Raw genomic sequence first — 27,016 nt, forward strand, 5'->3', positions numbered from 1 at the left:
CGAGTGGACACTAAAGCGAGTCTTCTGGGTAACTGGCTCCTTCACCGGAAGAAGAAGGTGCTCTAGAATTCTGGGACTCTGTGACGCAATGACTGCGGTTCTGTGGTTCTGGTGCTGGGTGATGGCTGAGGGCTCGTTGCCAAGGCCTCCCTGTGAGACTGAGGGCGGGCCATGATTTTGGCTGCAATGGTTACTCACCCAGTTTGTTTCATAGAGTTTTGCCACTGAATCATGGAATCATCATCTGAGGTCAAAAGATCAACCCACGTCATCAATGTGCAGCCAAATGAGACTGTACTGACCGCACTTCCCTATGGACCTCATAGCTCTCTGCTGGGATTCCTGAAGGGAGAGCCGAAAGTCTTGGGGGTAAGTCCGTTCCCACGCATGGGTCTTCTTGGAAAGGAGACTGTGTTATTTCTCCGAGTATGTTTGCAGAGACGCTTTTCAGAAAGGACATTGATGCCCTCAGTTTCCCCTCGTCTGTCATGTAAAATACACCCTTCTTTTTTATGCTCTTTAGAAGAGAGACGTCCTGTCTGTTTATTCGTTTACTTGGCACTGTTTGGCTGCCTTGGGCCCTAGTTTCAGGAGGCGGATCTTTCTGCGGCTCACGGACTCTTTAGTTGTGGCTCGTGGGCTTAGCTGCTCTTCGGCAAGTGGGATCTTAATTCCCTGACCAGGGACTGGACCTGCATCCCCTGCATTGCAAGGCAGAGTCTTCACCAGTGAACCATCAGAGAAGTCCCTGCAGACTTCTAAGTCACGAGCATGTGCATATAATCGGATACTCAGTGGAAGAGCTAACATGCAGCCTACAGGACCACTTCCCTACGTTTTACAAATTATTTCAGTTCAGTTCAGTCGCTCAGTCGTGTCCAACTCTTTGCGACCCCGTGAACTGCGGCACACCAGGCCTCCCTGTCCATCACCAACTCCCGGAGTCCACCCAAACCCATGTCCATTGAGTCAGTGGTGCCATCCAACCATCTCATCCTCTGTTGTCCCCTTCTCCTCCCACCTTCAATCTTTCCCAGCATCAGGGTCTTTTCAAATGAGTCAGCTCTTCAGATCAGGTGGCCAAAGTTTTGGAGCTTCAGCTTTAGCATCAGTCCTTCCAATGAATATTCAGGACTGATCTCCTTTAGGATGGACTGGTTAGGTCGCCTTGCAGTCCATGGGACTCTTAAGAGTCTTCTCCAACACCGCAGTTCAAAAGCATCAATTCTTCGGTGCTCAGCTTTCTTTATAGTCCAACTCTCAAAACCATACATGACCACTGGAAAAACCATAGCCTTGACTAGACAGACCTTTGTTGACAAAGTATTTATTTATTTTTAATTGAAGGATAATTGCTCTACAATATTGTGCCAGCCTCTGCCATACATCCTGCAATGCAGAAGACCTGAGTTTGATCTCTGGGTTGGGAAGATCCCCTGGAGAAGGGAATGGCTACCCGCTCCAGTGTTCTGGCCTGGAGAATCCCACGGAGTGTATAGTCTGTGGGGTTGGAAAGAGTCGGACACGACTGCGCTGCTTTCACTTTCACTGCCATACATCAACGCGAATCAGCCTTTCGTGCACACGTGTCCCCTCCCTCCTGAAACCCCCTCCCACTCCTCTAGGTTGTCACAAAACGTCCCTACCTTTTGATCAACAAGGGAAATAAAGTTCTGTTTAGAAACGTGCAGGGTTTGCTCATGTCTCAGCAATGCTTCTGAGGGCTTATTTAACTCTGAGAAATAGAATGCTCAACTGTCACGAATAAGACCACTAACTGAGGAAATCCCTGGCCTGTTTCAGGAGGAGCTAGTGATCATCTTTGAATCCCAGCAAGGGGGATGGAGGAAACCGGTGCCACTTTTCTCAATATCTTATTAAAGCAGCGACCTTGGGCTGTGGGAGCACCTCTCGCAGAGCTGAAAGCCTTTGGAGGTGAAGTTGAACATCGCCTTTCTGTTGCTGCAGGCACTGGGAGCTCTTAAAACCACCCTCAAAGCTCATAGTGAGCTGCAGTGTTGATACACACACACACACACACACACACACACACACACACACACACACACACACAGTCTGTCATAAATAGAGCAAAGTTGTGTGCACAGCCCCCATCCTTAGTGCAAGAATCAGAACACTACGGGGCAGCTGTGACCCAGGGCCACAGAGGTGTGGCCTGGGGGAACCCAGACGCCAGAGTGGGAATGGAGACGCTCTGCGCTGAGGAAAGCCGCAGACCCCCAGGGACCACCCCTCTCCCTGCGTCCCCTAATGGGCTGAGGGGCCCATGGGGTCACTCTTGGCTCTGGACAGGCCTTCGCATCAAGAGGTGAGACATAGTTCAGTTCAGTTCAGTTCAGTCACTCAGTCGTGTCCGACTCTTTGCAACCCCATGAACTGCAGCACGCCAGGCCTCCCTGTCCATCACCAACTCCCGGAGTTCACTCAGACTCACATCCATCGAGTCAGTGATGCCATCCAGCCATCTCATCCTCTGTCGTCCCCTTCTCCTCTTGCCCCCAATCCCCCTCAACATCGGAGTTTTTTCCAATGAGTCAACTCTTCTCATGAGATGGCCAAAGTACTGGAGTTTCAGCTTTAGCATCATTCCCTCCAAAGAAATCCCAGGGCTGATCTCCTTTAGAATGGACTGGTTGGATCTCCTTGCAGTCCAAGGGACTCTCAAGAGTCTTCTCCAACACCACAGTTCAAAAGCATCCATTCTTCGGCGCTCATAACCTCACCCCAACTCCTCTGCTCCAGCTCAGGGAACTTCATATACTTTCAGAGTGCTAGACTGAGGCTATAATTCTCAAAAAAGAAAGAAAGAAAAGAAAGTGAAAGTGAAGTTGCTCAGTCATGTCTGACTGTTTGCGACCCCATGGACTGTAGCCCACCAGGCTCCTCTGTCCATTGGATTTTCCAGGCAAGAGTACTGGAGTGGTTGCCATAATTCTCAAAGGCTATATTTAATGTGGAAAATGTGTGTGTGTGTGTGTGTGTGTGTGTGTTGGGGTGAGGATGGTAACAGGAGGCTGGTTCTACAGAAGGGGAAGAAATGTCAGGGTGAGTAGTTTGGAATCGGCGTCCCCGAGAAGCTTGCCGTCTAGGGCAGGGGTCCGTAGCAGCCCGTCATCAGCGAGGAACCGGCCACAGAGCAGGCAGTGAGCCCCGGGCCGGCGGGCAGGCGAAGCTTCACCTGCATCCAGCAGCCCCCCTGCTCAGGGCACCACCTGTCATGTCAGCAGCGGCGCTCGAGTCTCATCAGAGCGTGCTGGCGACTGTGAACCGCGCCTGTGAGGGACCGAGGTTTCACGCCTCTTTCGAGAACCACCCCCAACCGGACTCCCCACTCCCCCACCCCCTACCCAGCCTGGCTGTGGAAGAACTAACTGTCTTCCACGAAACTGGTCCCTGGTGCCGAAAAGGCAGGGACCTCAAATTTAGAGGGAGAGTCAGACACATGCTCAAACTCATGAGATGCAAGACGGACCGATAACCCCAGAGACACTGTCAGCAGGGAAGGGTGAGCAGGAAGGATTCGGACACGGACACAGGTGAGCGAGGGGAGGAAGGCCGCTGGGCCTCCTGAACACCTGAGTGGTGGGTGAACAGGAGGGGAAAGCACGCAGGCGGAGGGGTGCGCCGTTCTAGAGGCGATGCCTAGGCGCCTGGGAGGCTCCAGAGAGCCCGGGCACGCGTGGCCTCACTGGCCCATTCTTCTCTTCACAGGCTGCCCAGGTCCTGCTTGCCCTGATCGTTGCCGGCATCGGAGCTATATTTGCATTGAACTACTTCCACTTTGCCCAAAGATTCCCTCTGGTTTTCTTGACAGGATATCCATTCTGGGGAGCATTTATTGTGAGTACTGATAGGAGCTTTGGAGGAATTACCATAAAGACTGGTTTGAACTGACGTCAGTCCTGAGGCAATGAACCCCATGCAGGTGGGCCCCGAGGAGACCAGGTAGCCAACCCCCTCCCCCGGGAAAAGAGGTGATTCCATTTGGATCTCTGCAGTACCACCACCCTCATGGTGACAACCGCTCGTAGGTGTACCGTGTTGAAAGGGTTCCAGCCCTCGAGTGTATGGTACGTCACTTACTCCTTACTACCAACCTGGGAGATTAGATAGGCAAGTACCCTACTGTTCCCTTTGCAAATAAGAAAATGGGATTCGGGGGTAGGTAGTAATTTAAACCTGCCTGGCTAACACTCACAATCACAGCCTCTCAAAGCTTAAGGAGAATTTTAATACATTATTATGGTTCAGCTGCTTCATTATGCCCAGAGAGTTTTATGAGTGTCATTCATCCAGTTATTAAAAGAATCATAAACATAATTCCTAGTACAGAGCAATATGTCCCATCCCCACAGCTTTGGTTCCTAATCTTATGCCATCACATTCAAGGGTAGACTCCCCAGAGCTTCCGCCGTTAAAACCTGCAGCCCCAAGAGGGCAAGAATGTTGTCTGTTTAGTTGTTACATTCTCAGACCTCAGAATCGTGCTGGCTGCATAGCAGGCGCGAATGAATGAATCGCTCAGGGACCAGATGGACGAAAGAATGAGGAAATGAGACAACTGTCTCTGTTAAAGCCCTGTCCGCTTTTGATGAGCATAAACACTCCACACCTTTTCTGAGACACCTAGTAGTACTGCTGGCTTTCATTTCCAAAATGTCAATAACATCAGACAGAACACGACTTTCAGAGCGCACGTACAGAAAGCCAGGCAGACCAGCTCCTCACGTCCCCATGTCACGAGAGGACATTCCTGGTGTGATAATGTGTGATCGGCACGCGTGAATGACAATGAGGGTCTGGCACATTGCTTTTTAAAACTCCACTCTTCACTGAAAAGTTATTTACTGAGCACCCATCCTACATCTGCAGGAGGGTCCTGGGTGCTCAGGGTGCTGGTGGACAAGGCCCTCTCTGAGAGAAGTGATGAACTGCTCTCAGAAATAGACGGGGCTCGGCATCTAACAGGCAGGCTATAAATGGTAAGTGGCGGTAGCTCCACAGGCACGTTATCACACTCATGCTGCACACTGAGGAGTTCCGGGTGTCAGGTGAAGATTTAATGGGAAACTCGCCTGTGCTGGGAGGTCAAGGAAGTGCCCTGCACACGGATGTTCACCGCGTAAAGTAGAGAGAGAGCTCGCTCTCGGCAACAGTGAAGCACGAGCTGTGGGCTGGATGTGGGCAAGAGCAACAGAAAGGAGACCAATAGTCTTTGCAGTGGCATAAAACGAGGCCAAAAATGTAGACTGGAACCAGGTCGGGCCGATCCTTGTGGCCGTAAAAAGAATGTGGAGCTTTAATACTAGAGCAAGGTTAGCAAGATCTGAAGACTTGTTATCTCTAAGATATTACGTCCCCTGAGTGGGTAATGAGCCCAAGGATGATAAGGGCAGATCTGGGAGAGTCAGCTGGGAGGAGGCTGCAGGATTCCAGAACTCTCTGGGCAGCAGCAAAGATAAAGGTGGACGGCTTCGGGGATGACCTGGAAGTAGAGACAGCCTGATCGGTGAGCCGAGCTGGGAGGTGAAGCCGAAGGAGGTACCAGAGGTGACATTCTGATCCCTACATGTCTTCTCAAGGTCCTCGACTCCAAGGCCCAATATCCCCAAAGTGGAGAACCAGTTCCTATCGCAGAGGTTCTCATTATTGGACCCCACCCTGGGGGACACGGGTCTCATTGTTTCTCTGTGGTTCGAAGCTCTCTGCGCTTCCCAGGAGCTCAGTGGTAAAGGCTCCACCTGCAATGCAGAAGTTGCTGTTGTTCAGCCGCCCAGTCATGTCCGACTCTCTGTGACCCCACGGACTGCGGCACGCCAGGCCTCCCGGGCCCTCACTATCTCCTGCAGTTTGCCCAAGTTCACATCCATTGCATCGGCGATGCCATCCAACCATCTCATCCTCTGATGCCTTCTCCAGGAGACATTCACTCAATCCCTGGGTTGGGAAAATTCCCCGGAGAAGGAAGTGGCAACCCATCCAATATTCCGGCCTGGAGAATCCCGTGGAGAGAGGAGTGGGCTACAGTCCATGGAGTCCCAAAGAGTCGGACGCGACTGAGCCGCTAAACACCAGCTAGGCCCTTTGTGTTTCATATAAATAAGTGGGTGAGATAACACTAGATTCCAGGCCCCGCACTCACTCAGAGCAGACAGAGCTCACCTTCACTGTTCTTGGGCTCACCTTCACTGAGCCCAAGACTGTCTTTCCTTTGGAGCCCAGCGGGGGGGTACCTTCTGGACCTTACTCTGGCAGAGCCCTTGTTGAGTGCCAAGCACGGCCGGCGCGGGGCTTACGTCAGGGCCCACTGTCCTTTCCTGACGGAAGAGACCAGACACGGAAGGGTCTGGGAGGGTCACAGACATGTCGGTTACGATACAGTCTCCAGAGGAAGTCATCCTGTAGGGCAGCCAAACACATGACCGCTGCTGACGTTCCTCTTTCCTCCTTCACAGTTCACTGTCACAGGGTGCCTCACAGGAACCAGCAGCAATGACAAGTGTATGGTAAGTCACTGTGAGGCTTCTGTGCAGCTCGAAACTGTCTGCTTCTTTTAGACCACCTTTGTGCAGAAAGCCCCGGGTAATAAAGGACCTTCCAGGAAAGTCTTTGTGGGCCAAGTGTGCAGTTCAGGCCCCTGCTATCTGGCAGCCAGCATGAGCCGTGCACCCTTCCCCGGGTGCCACTGCCTTGGCCAAATCCACCAAAGGGGCTGCTTATTAAAGACCACCCTACATTCCTCTAGCTCAGCAGTGCTTAACTGGGAGTAGTTTTGTGCCTCCCCCAGCTCCACCCCCAGGAGTATTAGACAAAGCCGGAAGACACTTTTTTTTTTCCCTGGCTGCCAAGCGCAGATCGCAGGATTTTAGTTCCTGACCAGGGATGGAACCCACACCCCCTGCGGTGGAAGGGTGCAGGCCTAACCACTGGACCGCCGGGGAAGCCCCGCGCTGAGGACATTTCTGATTGTCACAAGCAGGGCTGGTAGGGTGAGGAGTACTGCTGTCATCCGGTGGGTAGAGACCGGGGAGGTTTCTAAACATTTTAAAATACAAAGGATAGTAAAAGAAAAAAACGGTATCTGGCTCCAAATATTTATTGTGTTAAGGTGTATAAACCCTACTGTAACCAAAATCGATCCCAGGGTGCCAGTTATGACACCCCCACCCCAACAACGGGCTCCCCAGGTGGCGCAGTGGTAGAGAATCCGCCTGCCGGTACAGGGGATGTGGGTTCAAGCCCTGGGTCGGGAAGGTCCCCTGGAGGAGGAAATGGCAGCCCGCTCCAGTATTCTTGCCTGGAGAATCCCATGGACAGAGGAACCTCGTGGGCAGTCCATAGGGTCACAGGAGTCAGACGTGACTGAGTGACTGAGTGCGTGCACACACACACACACACGCACACACACACACACGTGCGCACACACACACACAGACACACAGACACACACCAGTAACGGCAGACCTTCTCTTTGGGGTCTGCCCAAAGTCGCAGGAAAGAGTCTGGCACTGATGCTGATTGTTCTAGGGCTGAATCCAGGCCACTACTCATCGCCGTGTCAAATTTGCAGGAATATTTTGAGGATTTAATAAGATACCACATATAAGACAGAATGATACTTAAATGTTTACATGCCTTCTAACCAGTCTGATTTTTTTAAGGCCCTGGAGAAGCAGACCTTCTCTCAAAGCCATTTTTACTCTTTCTTTACGGTCCTCTGCCAATATCCCCTAGAGAGAGCTACAAACCACAGGGGCTTCTAGCCGGGACGAAGGCCTCCGTCTCTCTCTGCCTGTGGAGACAGATACAGACAATGCAGATGAAGCCTCAGCTCTCATTCTTCTCTCTGCACTGCCTTCCTTTTGGAGCTGAGGAGTGTACCAAGGATAAGGCAGACCTGCGTCACGGGAACAGCTGCGCTAACCCGGGCAGTGTACGATCTGACCCCAGCATCCTACTCACCTGTGACGTGGGGATAAAAGGGGGGTTGCCGACATCGTAAAACTGTCATGAGGATGAGAGGAGACTAAGGCTGTGCATGCTCTTTGTAAACTGTAAAGCAGAATACACCCGAGGGGTTGTTGAGCTAGAGGTGTTAGTCCATGAAATGTCCTCTGGGAGCCAAAACAGAGCCTTGAAGGGACCAAAAGACTTAGGGCTGAACGAGACGGTATATCCGTGTGCCCCTGGGTATTTTCTGCCAAAATCCCTGTGGGCAGAAAAAGATCTGTGTTTGGGGCAAACATTAAAATCATAGGTGTGTTTCCAAGTTACACCACAGAGAGTCACAAGTCCTCCCGGATAGGACAGGGTGTGTAAATGTCTAAATGTATCGCTGCACTTCCCACCCCAGCATCGTAACACAGTCGAGTATAGTAAACATCCATGGAACTGAGATGTGAGGCTTTTCTGTTTTTCTTTTAAAAGAGGACTATCCATGCTGGGATTAGGTAATGAATAACACCTCTCTTCCTTCAAAGGAACTCAAGAGTTATATAACAAAACAAAACCAAAAAAAAAAAAAAGGAAGTAAAGGGGATAGGAAATTGGTGGGGCTGTCTGAACTTTTAATAGCTTGGAGGTTCAAAAAGTGAGAGCAAAAGGAAGGAAACCATTAAATCTCAGCCCAAGTTCGTTGCCATCTGTAAAGATGTTATTGATTTGGCTGCTTATGGCTTGAATCCTCGAGGGGGTGATGTAAGCCGCGTGAAGGCAGGACCTCATCTTCCGTGTTTACCTTTGTGAATCACGGGCTTAATGCAGCACCTGACACGTAGCTGACCTACATGAAATATCTATTCAAATAAACAAGCAGATATGCCCTACAGTTAGGTGACACCACTCTCACTCGTAAAAGCAGAAATGGAAATTACAAGAGATCTGTTGATGTGTATAGAGTCCTAGTTCACTAGGTCTGAAAAATCAGTTCTAATTACAAGGCCAAGATATTCTCTAATGCACAGTTTTGCTTATAGATTCTGAAAGATGACACATTATGATAGAAAGAACGTTTTCTTTAGCATTAACCACAGAGCACCCCAGGGGCTTCCTAGATGGCGCGGTGGTGAAGAATCCGCCTGCCACTGCAGGAGGCAGAAGAGATGCAGGTTCGATCCCTGGGTCAGGAGGATGCCCTGGAGTAGGAAATAGCAACCCATTCCGGTACCATTGCCTGGAAAACTCCCATGGACAGAGGAGTCTGGTGGGCTACAGTCCATGGGGCTGCAAAGAGTCAGATCCAGCTGAATATGCACAACCATGGAGCGCCCCTGCTTTCCCAGATTGCTTCCTCAGCTCCCTGCTGCTGCCGCTGCTGCTGAGTCGCTTCAGTCGGTCCGACTCTGTGCGACCCCATACACGGCGGCCCCCCAGGCTCCCCCGTCCCTGGGGTTCTCCAGGCAAGAACACTGGAGTGGGTTGCCATTTCCTTCTCCAATGCATGAAAGTGAAAAGTGAAAGTGAACTCGCTCAGTCGTGTCCAACTCTTAGCAACCCCATGGACTGCAGCCCACCAGGCTCCTCTGTCCATGGGATTCTCCAGGCAAGAGTACTGCAGTGGGGCGCCATTGCCTTCTCTGTTCTTAGCTCCCTGGCTCATTCTAAAACTTGGCCTGGCTTATGACTCTGATGAATTCAGGATACTGATGGAGCAACTCCTTCCTGAGGGTTATCTGGAAAGATAAAAGCGCGAGGAAATTCTTTCAGTGTTTATTGATTTTGTTGTTATTTTTAAAACTATTTTCCAGGGACAAGGTGTCACGGGCCTGAATGTTATCAGCTCCCTGGTCTCAGTGGCTGGAATCATTTTCACCATCATCAGCTACAGATACCAACACAAGTACTGCCAAGGGCCTTCCCTTGAAGGAATATGTGTGATAGGCAGAGTCCTTTACAATGTAAGTGGTTCCATTCTGGGCGATGGATCTGTATCGACTTGTGTGAGCAATCTTCGTGATGCGTCGACACGAAGCTCCTATAATCGAGGCTGCCTCAGCATTTGAGCTCACTGTTGAGAAGAGCCAGTGAGACTCAAGAGCCACAGAGTCTGGATTTGACTCCTGGTTTTCTCAATTATAAGCTTGTGACCTTAGCCTAGTATTGTGTCTTCTCCAAGCCTCCCTTTTCCTCATTTGAAAAACGAAGACAGTAAGATTGCCCACTGGTGTGCTGTGACGATCACTTACACTAGAGCGTGACTAGGCATGGTGCGAGGGGCCAGTAGGCTCCAGCTCGTCCTATCAGCATCGACGGGGCTTGGATTCAATTCTACCTCATCAGTCTCATTAAGGAATAGAATGATCTAAAAAGTTTGCTCAGTTCAGTTCAGTCATTCAGTTATGTCTGACTGTTTGCGACCCCATGAATCGCAGCACGCCAGGCCTCCCTGTCCATCACCAACACCCGGAGTTCACTCAAACTCATGTCCATCGAGTCCGTGATGCCATCCAGCCATCTCATCCTCGGTCGTCCCCTTCTCCTCCTGCCCCCAATCCCTCCCAGCATCAGAGTCTTTGCCAATGAGTCAACTCTTCGCATGAGGTGGCCAAAGTACTGGAGTTTCATCTTTAGTATCATTCCTTCCAAAGAAATCCCAGGGTTGATCTCCTTCAGAATGGACTGGTTGGATCTCCTTGCAGTCCAAGGGACTCTCAAGAGTCTTCTCCAACACCACAGTTCAAAAGCATCAATTCTTTTGCACTCAGCTTTCTTCACAGTCCAACTCTCACATCCATACATGACCACAGGAAAAAACCACAGCCTTGACTAGACGGACCTTTGTTGGCAAAGTAATGTCTCTGCTTTTGAATATACTATCTAGGTTGGTCATAACTTTCCTTCCAAGGAGTAAGCGTCTTTTAATTTCATGGCTGCAATTACCATCTGCAGTGATTTTGGAGCCCCCTAAAATAAAGTCTGACACTGTTTCTACTGTTTCCCCATCTAATTCCCATGAAGTGATGGGACCGGATGCCATGATCTTCGTTTTCTCAATGTTGAGCTTTAAGCCAACTTTTTCACTCTCCTCTTTCACTTTCATCAAGAGGCTTTTTAGTTCCTCTTCACTTTCTGCCATAAGGGTGGTGTCATCTGCATATCTGAGGTTATTGATATTTCTCCTGGAAATCTTGATTCCAGCTTGTGCTTCTTCCAGTCCAGCATTTCTCATGATGTACTCTGCATATAAGTTAAATAAGCAGGGTGACAATATACAGCCTTGATGTACTCTTTTTCCTATTTGGAACCAGTCTGTTGTTCTATGTCCATTTCTAACTGTTGCTTCCTGACCTGAAAATAGGTTTCTCAAGAGGCAGGTCAGGTGGTCTGGTATTCCCATCTCTTTCAGAATTTTCCACAGTTTATTGTGATCCACACAGTCAAAGGCTTTGGCATAGTCAATAAACCAGAAATTGATGTTTTTCTGGAACTCTCTTGCTTTTTCAATGATCCAGCGGATGTTGGCAATTTGATCTCTGGTTCCTCTGCCTTTTCAAAAACCAGCTTGAACATCTGGAAGTTCACAGTTCATGTATTGCTGAAGCCTGACTTGGAGAATTTTGAGCATCACTTTACTAGCGTGTGAGATGAGTGCAATTGTGCAGTAGTTTGAGCATTCTTTGGCATTGCTTTTCTTTGGGATTGGAATGAAAACTGACCTTTTCCAGTCCTGTGGCCACTGCTGAGTTTTCCACATTTGCTGGCATATTGAGTGTGGCACTTTCACAGCATCATCTTTCAGGATCTGAAATAGCTCAGCTGAAATTCCATCACCTCCACTAGCTTTGTTCATAGTGATGCTTCCTAAGGCCCACTTGACTTCATATTCCAGGATGTCTGGCTCTAGACGAGTGATCACACCATCGTGATTATCTTGATTGTGAAGACCTTTTTTGTACAGTTCTTCTGTGTATTCTTGCCACCTCTTCTTAATATCTTCTGCTTCTGTTAGGTCCGCATCATTTCTGTCCTTTATCGAGCCCATCTTTGCATGAAAAAGTTTGCTCAGTTAATGCTAAATATAGTTGGAGAAAGTGTCTAAGGCACTTAATAAAGTGTTTTTTAAAATAATTTTAGAACATAAATCATTATATAGAGAGTTTTACACGTCACAAGAGATGAACCATATTTTCTTTACCAGAAAACCATAGGGGCTATTTTAAGTATTAATCTGATAAGTATTCAATGACATTATTTTTATGTATGTCAGCAATTCCAAAAGGCCTTTATTTCTACTCTCTCAGCAAATCTTGGGCTTTCATTCAATTCCAGTCAGTCAAATATTGAAGGCTTTTGTCTTTAAATGTTAATGAGATTTGACTTGGGTGGAGAGAAATGAAGTGGGAACATGGGACACTGTCTGCTCTGATAAAGAAGGAAAACAGCTATCAGTTACTGAATACAAGGTCTTGTTTCATCCTCATGATTACCCATTAAAGTGAGCCTAGTACACTCTGATATGTTCCGAAATAAATTACAGAATTAGACTCATAAACGGTTACTAAGGCAAGTCAGAAAACAATGTAAGAGGCAAAATCCTGATTGGACCAAGAAAGTAACGCTCCATTATTAGCCGTATCCCTTTTCCTGGTAGCCAGGAGGCCACCACCATGCATGACGTTAACAAACACTGGGAAGAAACTGTCTTCTGAGGTTAAATCCCCAGATGAATGGAACCCTGCTCCTGCCCGGCACAGATGTACATCAGAGGATTAGCCAGCTCCTGCATCCAGAATCCAGGAGACTCTGTTCCAAGACCTCCTATGTTCATCACTCCACAATCCCTTGTTGAACACAACCCAAAGGTCGAAAACAAACTAAAAAGGTCCAGGCACAGTGGGCTTTACACGTCTCTTGGACTGACTTCTGCCCCAAACACCAGCCCATTGTCTACATTGCAGCTACAGTCGTCACTTAAAATGCACACCTGAACAGAGGTACTCAGTGCTGCTGCTGCTGCTGCTAAGTCGCTTCAGGCATGGCTTCCTGTTAAACACAGAATTTAGACTCAAGTTTTAAAAGGTTTGTAAGACTCTAACATGTCTCTCTGGCCTAACTTTCTAGCGTTATTCCAGGCCTTTATCCTCACTGCTTGCACCCCCCTCCACCTCTAGAATTTTCTAGTTTTCTAGACTACTTTTTCTTTCTTCCAATATTCCTCAGCCCAGCACCTATCTTTTCCCACCCACCCGCTGCACTCCTCATTCTGTAAGCTCAAACATCATGTCTTTAAGGGGGTCCTTCCTGGTCACACTTCCTCCCATCCCAGGGCAGGTCTCCTGTTATATTAAGAGTAGTACCTTGCCCCCAGTGTTTTTTCATAGCACTTATCATAATTTAGTGATGCAAATAATTGCCTAATTATTTGTCACTGTCTGCCTCCCTTACAATGATGGAAGTTCCACAAAGACCAAGGTCAGACCATCTTGTTCACCAGCTGAACCGGTAAATTCACAGTGAAAGTGAAAGTCACTCAGTCGCGTCCAACTCTTTGCGACCCCATGAACTATACAGTCCATGGAATTCTCCAGGCCAGAATACTGGAGTGGTTAGCCTTTCCACTGCATATATTGTGGTTTTCTGGAAAAAAAAAAGAAAAAGAAAAAGGAGAATATTCAAACTTTTGGCTGTATTGCAGGGAAATAAAAATTGAGACAGACTCTTGTCCACGGTTAAGTGTGTACCATTGGACCCGACTGCAGTCAGCTCTTCTTGTTCCCAAAGGCTCAACTTTTTGGACACCATGCTGTTCCTGGCCACTTCTCCCTGCTTTAAGGCAACTAAACATCACCTTAAAGCAGAGTGTGCAAAATGGCAATCTGCAGGCTACGCCAAGCCCAAAGTGTGTTCCATTTGGTTCACAGAAGTGAACACATAACTGGGAAGCTTCACGTTAACAGTGTGTGTATACAGCTGCCTTAGGAAAGAAAAGAACGCGAGGCGTCGAGGTTCCCATATTCCCGCACGGCAACTATTGCCGGGGACTGAGTGATGGACACTAAGGGATGTATCTGTTCTCGCTTTTCTCCCCTCCTGTCTCACCCGTCTGAGATGGCTGTCTGGGGCCTCTACGGCACTGGAGCTCACTATCCCTGCCTATCAGAAAGACATACATGGGATGAAAGCGTTCAATCACTGACGGTTCCAGATGCGTCTAAAACATGGGCCCCAGGCTTGGTCACACCGTGTAGCTGGTCCTTGGTTTGTATCTTTAAAATGGTATGGCTTTCATTCCAAATGCCGTATACTTCTCTTCATTATTTACAGGGAATCTTGTCGGTCTTACTGATCATCAGCATAGCAGAGCTCAGCATCGCTGTGACCATCGCCTCCTTTAGAAGCAACTGCTGGGCAAATTCAAACGAGGTGAGTTCAGTGATGTTTGTGAGTATGGATTCCTACTGGGACACGTCAAGGTGACCTCTGGCCTATTAAGTGAGCAGAGCTCTATTCTCAGGGGCTGAATTACAATTTCTAAGTTTAGGAAGATCAAGGAGGGAAAAACTTAAAGCTGGTGGTTCACTCCACGCTTGGAGACAAACCATGTTGCTTTTTATTCCTCTATCTGCTATCCATAGTCATGCCTGTTCAGACATAACTCCTTATCTCCCTGTCCAAATATATGAAAAACAAGACTAAATGGGGATTCATATTGTTGTAACATGAGGCGCTTATACCTGGGCCACAAAGCTCTGTGAAACAACCCTGTTGACAGAGAGGAAGAAACCGTTTAAATGATACCAATGTGATGAGTTGTCACTCAGCCATGGCCGACGCTTTGAGACCCCATGGACTGCAGCCCACCAGGCTCCTCTGCCCATGGGACTTTCCAGGCAGGAGTACTGGAGTGGGGTGCCATTTCTTTCTCCAGGGGATCTTCCCGACCCAGGGATCGAACCCAGGTCTCCCGGATGGCAAGCAGATGCTTTACCCTCTAAGCCGCCAGGAAGCCCTAGTGATACCAATAGTATTTGTAATAATCACTGTAGCTTACATTTATTGAATGTTCACTATGCTAGTTATTGCTATAATCACCTAACACAACTTAATCTTACTTAAGTTATTAAAGCATCTTTATTTCACATATGAAAGAAATTAATAATCTAATTGTGGGTTCCTCATATGTGATGAGGCACTTTTGCTGTTTCAAAGATTCTCTGCCTTTGGCTTTCGACGGTTTAATTGCAATGTGCTTTGGTGTGTGTCCCTTTGAATTTATCCTGTTTGAAGTTCATTGAGCTTCTTAGATTTGTAGATAAATATTCTTCACCAGATTTGGTAAATTTTCAGTTGCTATTTCTCTGAATATTATTTTTGCCTCTTTCTCTTTCTCTTCCGAGATCTCAGCGACGCATGTGTTGGTCCGCTTGCTCATAGCTCACGGGTCCCGTAGGCGCTGTTCGCTTCTCTTAACTATTTCCTCTTTCTGTTCCTCAGACCCAATAATTTCAATCGTCCTATCTTCAGGTTCATTGGTTGTTTCTCCTGCCTGCTCAGATCAACTTCTGAACCCCTCTGGTGTGCATTTTTATTAAGTTTCTCAGCTCTAGAAATTATTTTGGTTCTGTTTTATAATTCATATCTATTTATATCTTCATTTTGTCCATATATCATTTTGCTGTGTTTGCACGTGATTTTCTTCAGCTCTTTCAGGGCCTTAGAGTTGCTTTGAAGTCTTTGTCTAGTGTCTCTGAAGTCTGGGCTTCCTCAGGTACAGTTTCTGCTCATTTATTTTGTTAGCTCAGTCAGTAAGGAGTCCATCCACCTGCAAGGCAGGATGCCGGGCTTTGATCCCTGGGTTGGGAAGATCCCTGCAGAAGGAACTGGCAACCCACTCCAGTATTCTTGCTTGGAGACTCCCACAGGCAGAGGAGCCTGGTGGGCCACAGTCCACAGGGTTGCAAGAGTCGGACACAGCTTAGTGGCTGAACAGCCACCACCCCTGAGTAAACTGCATTTTCCTGTTTCTTTGTAGACCTTGAGGTTTATTTTGTATCTGAATCTTAATGCAGGAACTCTCAAAATCAGATGCTCCCTTTTCCTCTGGGATTTCTCAGGGAGAGGGCTTGTTTGTTTTTATTGCCACAGAGCGTCTCTGTGCCAGAGAACAGCCTGAGATGAAAGCTTAAGAGCTCCTCAGGACTTTTCTCAACATGCATCTTTTCCCGGGCCGATATGCTGGGCTGCTACATTCTCACATATACATAATTGTTTCTGAACATCAAATCAAAACAAAAATAGTTGAAGATAGGGGTAGCTTCCTCAAAGCTGCCTCAGCCAATACGGATTAAAACAGTGGCATCCAGCCTCGGCACTTGCTCCTCAGTGATGAGAAGCCCTGACCTACAATTAAAACACGGAAACCTATGTTTGGGAGACAAGGTCCCTATTGCCCATCCCGACTCCAGCAGGTCACAGCAGGGACGTGGGTGGCCGTCTCCCAGCTTCCTGCCAGGGGCCGGGAGTGAGAGATGAGTGGTCACTGCTGCTCTGAAGGCTGAAACTGACTGACATAACTTGCCAGCTTAGCAGCCCAGAGGCCCTTGGAAGCTTCACGTGTTCAAACAGACTCCAGAATTTCAAAACGGTTGCTTCAGGGTCTGCCAGTATGATTACTGCATAGATGAGTAGACAGATTGCAGGAGTTTCCTATTCTGCCTTCCTCCCTGTGATCTCTCTAGAGTAATTCCTAAAATCAAGTAGTGTATGTCTTCTTTGTTCTTTTTCAAAATACTTTTTGGCTGTTCTAGCTGTTCAAGATTTCCGTATTTGTTTTGGAAACTATCAGTTCCTGTAAAACCCTTCCTGGGATTTTGATTGGAGCTCTCTTGGACCTATAAATGATCTGGAGAAAATTGCTTGCTCATCATATTTAGTCTCTTACCGATGTCTGTGATGTGTGTATATTTTCTTATGTCTCCTTTCATTTCTCTGAGCAACAGTTTGTGGTTTTCAGTGTATAAATCTTATGCATATTTTGTTAAATTCACCCCTAAGTATTTCATGTTTTTTCTTGCTATTTTACATAGCATTTAAAATTTTTACTTGCCAGATGCTCATTCCTAGAAAGAGAAATGCAGTTATTTTTATATATTGGTATGCTATGAACTTAGAAAACTTACTAACTCTAGTAGCTTTTTATTGATTTCCTAGAATTTTCCAGATAGACATCTATTTTCCCAGTAAAGACACTTTTATTTACAAATTTTATTCCTTATTTTTCTTGATTTACTGAACTGTGTAGAGCCTTCTGGACATTTTTTCTTTTTTTTTTGAATGCTGAGCATACACAACCATGCCTTGTTCCCAATCTTAGGGTAAAAAAAATATTACAGTTTACCCTTAAATATGATATTACCCTATAGGGTTTTCATGGACTAAATTTACCCTAGTTTGCAAAGAATCTTTCATTATAAATGAGTATATATGTAAAGTTTCAACTCATATGGAACACTTTTATTATCTGAGCCCAAATACCTGATGCACTGCTCTTTTCTTGGTACAAGTGCAGAAGATTATAAAACTCTGGGAGCAATATTAAAACAAATTGCTCACCCTGAATAATTATCCAATTAAATTCTATGAACAGCACTTTGTAATTGCGCTGCAATATGCAAGCTATGACAGAAGATTTAAAGATATTATGTAATATGCACCCTGATCTCAAGAAGAGGAAAAGGAAGTGAACTCTTGATATTTCCTGCACCCTCCACCGTGCCCACCACCATGCCCTCCACTGTGCCCTCCACTGTGCCCTCCACTGTGCCCACCACCGTGCCCTCCACCGTGCCCACCATGGTGCGTGAAAGCGTTATTTCCTATAGTCTTCAGTCGTAACCACTCTGAAGTAAGGTATAACTGAAGTGGCTCTTACAAGGAAGCGTAGGTTAGCATGTTAGGCAGGAAAGCACAGGGCCTGTAATTCTCCTGCAGCGTATGAATCCAAGTTCACAAGGTAACAGCTCTTGACACTGGTTGGATCACTCAAAATCTCTCTCTGAACCTAGCTCTTTAAGTCATAAAACAAGGATAACAACCTCATACAGATGTCATAACAACTAGCTAACATGACTTCGGAGCCTTGCTTAGCACCTGGTAATCTCAGTTATCATTAGGGACGCTGCTGCTGCTGCTAAGTTGCTTCAGTCGTGTCCGACTCTGTGAGAGCCCATAGACGGCAGCCCACCAGGCTTCGCTGTCCCTGAGATTCTCCAGGCAAGAACACTGGAGTGGGTTGCCATTTCCTTCTTCAATGCATGAAAGTGAAAAGTGAAAGTGAAATCGCTCAGTCGTGTCTGACTCTTCGCGACCCCAAGGACTGGAGCCTACCAGGCTCCTCCGTCCATGGGATTTTCTAGGCAAGAGTACCAGAGTGGGTGGCCATTGCCTTCTCCACATTAGGGATGAGTAAACTTATTAAAATCATAGCACTTAAATAAAGCTAGATAAACTATAATTCATGGCTCCAAACTGCTCTTTTAACAAACGAATGAATTATAATTCAAATGAAATGGAAGTTTGGAAATAAGTAAAAATTCAGACATCTTCCTTAAAGTACCATTTATATTCCCATAAATGCCCTCCAACAAGGATGACGTGCAGGTGAGGAAACAAATTGGAAGAGTGGGGAATGGTGATGTGAGAATGTGGGGAGCCACATTTTCAGCCTGCCATCCATCCACTGGGTGACCACAATTAGGCCATTTAATCACTTAGAGGTCCAGTTGCTTCATCAGATAGAGACAGTAGTCTCTCTGGCCCTATAGATGACCTCAGAAAAGGGCCCAGGCTGACAAAACCCAGAAGACTGGTCTGTAATGACAACCCCTCTCAAATAAAAGTAAGTTGTAAGGAATGGGAAGCACTGGCTACAGGTTGTATCAAATGCTGTCACTTAGCTGTTTAAAGAACGTCAATAGATCTTACTTGTCCGTGATGAAACTGAAAGGGTTACTCGCTCAGTCGTGTCTGACTCTCTGCGATCACATGCACTGAAGCCCGCCAGGTTCCTCCGTCCATGGAATTCTCCAGGCAAGAACAGGAGTGGGTTACCATTCCCTTCTCCAGGGGATCTTCCCAACCCAGGTATCAAACCTGAGTCCCCTTCGCTGCAGGCAGATTCTTTACCGTCTGAGTCGCCAGGGAAGCCTATATGGAAAGTCCGAATTTCCTAGACTAACGTCTTAACCCTTTTAGGCTTCTATTAAAAAAAATAAGCAAAAAACAGATTGGGTGACAGCAGAATTTTATTTCTTGGAGCTCTGCAGGCTGGTAAGTCCAAGATCAAGTTTCCAGGAGGTTCAGAGTCCAGTAAGAGCCCACTTCCTGGTTTACATCTCGCTGTGACTTTATATGGCAGAAGGAGCCAGGCATCAGGGAGGCCTCTGATGTCTCTTTTATAAGATCGTTAACCCCGTTCATGACAGCATGGTTCTCATGATATAATTTATCACCCGAAGCCCACACCTCCAAATATAATCACATTGGAGATTAATTTTCAACATATGAAAATTAATTAATTTCCATCCTTCAGTTCAGTCGCTCAGCCGTGTCTGACTCTTTGTGACCCCATGGACTGCACAGCACTCCAGGCTTTCCTGTCCATCGCCAACTCCCGGAGCTTACTCAGACTCATAGTCAGTGATGCCATCCAGCCATCTCATCCTCTGTCGTCCCCTTCTCCTCCCGCCTTCAGTCTTCCCCAGCATCAGGGTCTTTTCAAATGAGTCAGTTCTTCGCATCAGGTGGCCAAAGTATTGGAGTTTCAGCTTCAACATCAGTCCTTCCAATGACTATTCGGGACTGATTTCCTTTAGGATGGACTGGTTGGATCTCCTTGCAGTCCAAGGGACTCTCAAGAGTCTTCTCCAACACCACAGTTCAAAAGCATCAGTTCTTCGGTGCTCAGGTTTCTTGACAGTCCAGCTCTCACATCCATACACGACCACCGGGAAAGCCATAGCTTTGGTTAGATGGACCTCTGTTGGCAAAGTACTGTCTCTGCTTTTTAATATGATGTCTAGGTTGGTCATAACTTTTCTTTCAAAGAGCAAACATGTTTTAATTTCATTGCTGCAGTCACCATCTGCAGTGATTTTCGAGCCCAAGAAAATAAAGTCTCTCACTGTTTCCAGTGTTTCCCCATCTATTTGTCATTAATTTCCATCCTTGCTCCCTCCCAAATTCATGTCCTTTTCATATGAAAAATACATCCTTTCTATCCTAGTAGCCCCCAAAAGTTCTTTCTTGTTACAGCATCAACTTTAAAGTCTAAGTCCAAAGTCTCAGCTAAAATTAAATACGGGTGAGAGTTAAGATATGGCTTAACCTGAGGCAAGTTCCCTCCAGCTGTGAACCCATGAAACCAAACATGTTATGAAACCTAACTTCCAAACTCCAGCAAAGGAGTGGGCATGGGATATATACCCCCATTCTGAAAGGGGGAGATGGGGAAGAGGGACCGATAGATCTCGAGCAAACCTCAAGCCTGACAGTGCAGGCAACTGAGACCTTAAGGTGAAGAGTGGTGCTCTTGGGCTTCACGCGCTGTCTTCCAAGCTCACTGGAGGGCCTCAGCCCCGCAGCTGAACAGGGAGACCCCGTGGCCACTCCCCGCCTGGGCGCTGTGGCTCACCTGCGCCGGAGCCCCCTGCCTATGGCTGCCAGCCTGGGGTCCTGCGCCCGTGGCTCTGTGATTTGAAACCGAGGGGGCGGTAGCCATGTCCCTGTGGGTCTGCTGGGCACAGTGCCTGCAGCAGCTCTCAGTCTTGGCCGCACCTCAAGGCATGGGGTGAGGGCATCTTGCCTCTGCCTGAACCTGTGAGCTGGTCCCATCCTTTGAAACCATTCTTCAGGAGCCCTTGTGTTCAGGGTCTGCAGTGGGAGGGCAGCCCTGGTGATCTCAGATGCCTTTGGGGGCCCTTCTTCCGTTGTCTTGGAGAATCGCTTCTGGCTCCTGCTGCGATCGCTGAGCCACAATGCTTTCCTCACCAAATCAGTCACTCAGCCCACTCTCTAGTGCTGGGCTGCTGGCTGGGTCTTTGCTGCAGCTCCTGAAATTCTTCAGCTGCGGTGCATGGGCTCTCCAGATGTGGCATGTGGGCTTCAGAGCACACAGGCCCAGCTGCTCTGTGGCACACAGATCTTAGTTCCCTGACTGAGGATCAAACCTGTGTCCTCGGCATTGGAAGGTGGGTTCCTAACCACTGGGCCACAAGGGAAGTCCCCCCTGATATACTCTTAAATGTTCTCATTTTTTTTTTTGCAATACAAATGGACTGAGAATTTTCCAAACCATAGAGTCCCACTTCCTTTTGGCTTAATAATTCCATCCTTAAATCATTTTTCTCTTCTCACGTTTTACTGTAAGCTGTCAGCAGAAGTCAAGCCTCACCTTCAACACTTCACCTAGACATAGCTTCAGGTAAACTTCATTGCTCACAAGTTCTATCTCGCACAGAATGCTAGAACATAAACACAGTTCAGCCAGTTCTCAGCCACTTCATACCGAGATCACCACCTTCTGGTTTCCAATGACGTTTTCCTCATCTCTGTCTGAGGCCTCATCAGAATGACCTTTATCATCTGTATTTCCACCAACACTTCATTCAGGATTACTAAGGTGTTCTCTAAGACAGAAGTTTTCTCCCCAGCTCTCCTTTTTCCCTCCTGGGCTCTCACTGGAATTGCCCCTAATGGTTCATTCACAATAATATAAGCCTTTTCTAGCATGCCCCTCAAAGCTTTTCCCGCTTCTACTCATTCAGTTCAGTTCAGTCACTTAGTCGTGTCCTACTCTTTGTGACCCCATGAATCACAGTTTGCTAGGCCTCCCTGTCCATCACCAATTCCCAGAGTTCACTCAAACTCACGTCCATCGAGTCGGTGATGCCATCCAGCCATCTCATCCTCGGTCGTCCCCTTCTTCTCCCGCCCCCAATCCCTCCTAGCATCAGAGTCTTTTCCAGTGAGTCAACTCTTCGCATGAGGTGGCCAAAGGACTGGAGTTTCAGCTTTAGCATCATTCCTTCCAAAGAACACCCAGGACCGATCTCCTTTAGAATGGACTGGTTGGATCTCCTTGCAGTCCAAGGGACTCTCAAGAGTCTTCTCCAACACCACAGTTCAAAAGCATCAATTCTTCGACGCTCAGCTTTCTTCACAGTCCAACTCTCACATCCATACATGACCACAGGAAAAACCATAGCCTTGACTAGACGGACCTTGGTTTGCAAAGTAATGTCTCAAGCTATCTAGGTTGGTCATAACTTTCCCTCCAAGGAGTAAGCGTCTTTTAATTTCATGGCTGCAGTGAGTTTGCAGTGATTTTGGAGCCCAAAAAAATAAAGTCTGACACTGTTTCTACTGTTTCCCCATCTATTTCCCATTAAGTGATAGGACCAGATGCCATGATCTTTGTTTTCTGAATGTTGAGCTTTAAGCCAACTTTTTCACTCTCCTCTTTCACTTTCATCAAGAGGCTTTTTAGCTCCTCTTCAATTTCTGCCATTAGGGTGGTGTCATCTGCATATCTGAGGTTATTGATATTTCTCCCAGCAATCTTGATTCCAGCTTGTGCTTCTTCCAGCCCAGCGTTTCTCATGATGTACTCTGCATATAAGTTAAATAAGCAGGGTGACAATAAACAGCCTTGATGCACTCCTTTTCCTGTTTGGAACCAGTCTGTTGTTCCATGTCCAGTTCTAACTGTTGCTTCCTGACCTGCGTACAGGTTTCTCAAGAGGCAGGTCAGATGGTCTGGTATTACCATCTCTCTCAGAATTTTCCACACTTTATTGTGATCCACACAGTCAAAGGATTTGGCATAGTCAATAAACCAGAAATTGATGTTTTTCTGGAACTCTCTTGCTTTTTCCATGATCCAGTGGATGTTGGCAATTTGATCTCTGGTTCCTCTGCCTTTCCTAAAACCAGCTTGAACATCTGGAAGTTCACGGTTCACATATTGCTGAAGCCTGACCTGTAGAATTTTGAGCATTACTTTACTAGCGTGTGAGATGAGTGCAACTGTGTGGTAGTTTGAGCATTCTTTGGCATTGCCTTTCTTTGGGATTGGAATGAAAACTGACCTTTTCCAGTCCTGTGGCCACTGCTGAGTTTTCCAAATTTGCTGGCATGTTGAGTGCAGCACTTTCACAGCATCATCTTTCAGGATTTGAAACAGCTCAGCTGGAATTCCATCACCTCCACTGGCTTTGTTGTAGTGATGCTTTCTAAGGCCCGCTGGGCTTCACATTCCAGGATGCCTGGCTTCTGCTCCTTGCCCAGCTCCAAATCTGCTTCTGCATGTGTGGGTATTGGTGGCAGCAGCAATCCCGCTTCTCGGTGACAGGCTTTGTCCTGGCCCGGCTGGGATGCTGTGGTAAGGATGTGTGTGCACACACGTGTGCTCCACACTCGTTCCAGGCCTGACTCTGATTCTGTGGACTGCAGCCCACCAGGCTCCCCTGTCCATGGAACTTTCCAGGCAGGAATTCTGGGCCGGGCTGCCATCTCCTCCTCCATGGGAGCTTCCTGCCCCAGGGACCAAGCCTGCGTCTTGCCTGGCTCCTGCTCTGGCAGGTGGGGTCTTCACCACTGAGCCACTTGGGAAGCCCCGTAGTAAATACTGGGTAGCTTAAGCGATAAAGATGTATTCCTCACAGTTCTGGGAGCTGGGAAGGCCAAGATCCGGGTGCTAGCAGATCCTGGGTCCAGTGAGGACCTGCTTCTTGGTTCACAGTTGGCAGTCTTCTCATGGAAGAAAGGACAAATCATGGGGCTCTTTTACAAGGGCACAAATCTCATTGACGAGGGCTTCACAGTCATGACCTAATCACCTGCCACGGATTCTAACTCTCAACACCACACCCTGGCAGTGAGGTTTCAGTGTACGGCTCTGAAAGGACACATTTTGTTCACAGGACCTACACACCAGCTGACAGCATCTAACTGCTCGCCACCTGCCGTCACACTTGCTACACCCCCGCCTGATGGTTTTGTATCCACTCTTCCCGCTCCCTGGACTTTGGTTCCTTTCTCCCTTCATCTTACTTTATACCCAAGGAATTTCTGTTTATCTGTCAAGATGCAGACCAATGCCTCTTCTTCAGTGAACTCTCTGCCGGCTCTCTCAGAATTAGCGCATCTTCTGCGTTCCCGTGAAGCACATAGTTACTAGTTCTGTAATGGCATCGCATAGACTGTGTCGTTAGCCGTTTATATCTTGACCTGTCTATAATTCTGAGCACAATCACAGGGGAAAACCCACATTTGACTGACCTCGAGCATCCAGTTCATCTAGGAGGTGATAAGTGGACCATTATAACCCTGAATATATGAGTATTGAGTAGATAAATTTTCTTAGAAAGTGGAAGTGTTAGTCCCTCAGTCGTGCCCCACTTCTTGGCGGCCCACTGGACTGTAGCTCCTCTGCGCATGGGATTCTCCAGGCACCGATATTGGAGTGGGTAGCCATTCCCTTCTCCAGGGGAGCTTCCTGACCCAGGGATCGAACTCTGGTCTCTGCACCCCAGGCAGATTCTTTACCATCTGAGCCAAATCCTAAGTATGGGAAGACTAATCCAGACCATCTCAATAAACTCCCCTCTTCGATAGATGAGACAATAGAGGCTGAAGATTTGTCCATAAAAGAAAAAAAACGCAGTGAGTTGGGACTTCCCTGGTGGTCCAATGGTTAAGCTTCACATCAGGAGGCATGAGTTCTATCCCTGGTCGGGGAACTAAGACCCCATATATGCCATGTGGCATGGCCAAAAATCAAATTAAAAAACAGTAAATATAAATAAACAAAACTAAAAAGCTGATGGCAAAAGTCCTGGGCTTCTTTTCTGACTCCTCCTGTAGATGTCCCTTCCTTTCTACTGTCTTGAGGCGGGGAGGAAAAATAATTTGGGACTACAGGAAGAAAACGATGTCAAAGATGACTCTGTTCTCTTGCTTCCCTCACCCTTTGGTTTTATAGATTGTGTTTTTCTTGCCTTCGGATGCTACTCAAGAGAGTGAACTGTCTGTTCCCGACGAAAATGCTGTCATACAGTTTGAGCTACAAGAAGAGTCCACTAGTGCTGATTCAGTGACCAACATAAAGCCTGTTTTCTTTGGAGGCTACTCATTCTTCAAGTTAAGAGTCACAAAAAATCAGTTTGCCTTCCACCATGCAGGCAGGAGAGGCAGTGATAGTTTCAACACATCTTCTCTGTTTATGGAAGATGAACGACAGAAATATGTCCCTCAGACAGTAAGCCTTTATGGGGAAGAAGCGGAGGTGAAACATTCGCCTCCCATTCTAGAGGAAAAGTCCCCAGAAATCATGATGAATACTGAACCACTGAAAGATGAAGACCTACAAGCTGCTATCACACGATCCCCGGAAGAGAAAACTCCACTGTTGCAGGACCAAGCCTCAAAACTCCAACTTTTTCCATCTTATTCTGTAAAAAGTGTCCACAGTTTACCGCTCCAAGACTTGCCATCACAAGCTTCAAGAGCTGAAACTTCGCCAGAACAAGACTTGCTATCTGAAGCGTCATCTCATGTCACAGAGTCTCATGGAATTACATCCCAAGACAAGCAATCCCAGGGCATATCACTGCAAAATACACAATCCCATGACATGCTATCTGACTACCTCCCGGCCCCAGACATGCCTGCGCAAGACCTCCCTTTCCAAAGACAAGCCCTGCCATTACAAGCCATACCGTTTGCAGCCACATCATTACTTTCTGTGCAGTCCCCTACTATGCAACACCTAGATCGACGGTCTCTGGATTTTCAGCTACACAATGTCCAATCTCAAGAACAGAGAGCTGTGCATCTATTATATCAAGACATTAAATCGGAGGTCATGCTAATGACCGAAGAATGGAAACCTGGGGAGGAACTTCAGAGCAGGAGGCCATCAAAGCAGCATTCCCAACTGCAGCAAAGCAAAGGCTGTCCGTGTGCAAGACAGAAAGCCCCTGACATGTACAGTCAAGACCAACCGCCCCCAAGGAGGAAATCCCTAGACAAGCACATCAGAAGCTGGCTCTCTCCAAAAAAGCAGTACCTAGACAAGGAAATCCAGGTTAGTCAAACCATACTGCAGCTCCCAGACCAGCAAGCTGAGAGCCTGCGGATCCAAGAGGAGGAACCCCCGAGGCAGCTGTACCAGGATATGCAAATCCAGGAGTACCATGACTGGCAGTCTCCAGACAGGAAAGTCCAAATCTGGCAATCTTTAGGCCAACAATCTCAAGAATGGAGAACTCAAGACTGGAAAAACAAAGAATGGGAAAAACAAGAATGGCAACTTGAAACACGGCATTCCCAAAATTGGGACTTCCAGACCTGGAAAACCCAAGATCTACAAGTGAAAGAATCCCAAAAGCAGAGGTCTGTATTCCAAGAAACCCAGACTCTGCATGCGGCTATTCCACCTGACCTAGAAGAGCGATCCCAGGATGTTCTACAAGACAGTCAGCACCAAGATAAAGAGCAACAAGGCCCTCAGTCTGCAGGAGTCCAGAAAGAAGTTATGGAAACAGATGCCGTGCAAACAAGGGACATCAAATCAGAGGACACGAGCTGTGGAAAAAGTCAGACTCTAAGTGACTTGCAATCAGAAGACACGAAGTCAGATTTTAACTGTTTCTCCTACCAAAGCTCAGTACAAGAACTTCAGTCCACAGGAAGTCAAAAACAAGATATGGAAACAGACGCCGTGCAAACAAGGGACATCAAATCAGAGGACATGAGTTGCGGAAAAAGTCAAAGCCCAACTGACCTGCAATCAGAAGACATAAAACCAGATTCTAACTGTTCCTCCTACCAAAGCTCAGTACAAGACACGTATCACACCTACATGTCCAATAAAGATTCAGAACAAGGTGTGAAACAAGACACATCAACTTGCTCAGCTGTATGCGAAGAAGACCAGTCTTTAGCTTCCACCTCCTGTGACCCAAAAGAAAGACAGCAATCTGAAGACTCGAGCTAG

The 27,016-nt window shown here is 47.3% G+C and overlaps 1 protein-coding gene across 1 annotated transcript; it reads left to right on the forward strand.

The window, feature by feature from the left end:
* The first annotated feature begins 231 nt into the window (after positions 1 to 231).
* MS4A14 (membrane spanning 4-domains A14) lies at positions 232 to 27,016 on the forward strand. Its single transcript, XM_052652227.1, has 6 exons — positions 232 to 369; positions 3,733 to 3,861; positions 6,477 to 6,527; positions 9,768 to 9,917; positions 14,284 to 14,382; positions 25,001 to 27,016. Exons 1-6 carry the CDS (start codon positions 232 to 234, stop codon positions 27,014 to 27,016), a joined length of 2,583 nt encoding a protein of 860 aa, XP_052508187.1.

The sequence above is a fragment of the Budorcas taxicolor genome, chromosome 15 (assembly GCF_023091745.1).
Source record: "Budorcas taxicolor isolate Tak-1 chromosome 15, Takin1.1, whole genome shotgun sequence".
NCBI lineage: Eukaryota > Metazoa > Chordata > Mammalia > Artiodactyla > Bovidae > Budorcas > Budorcas taxicolor.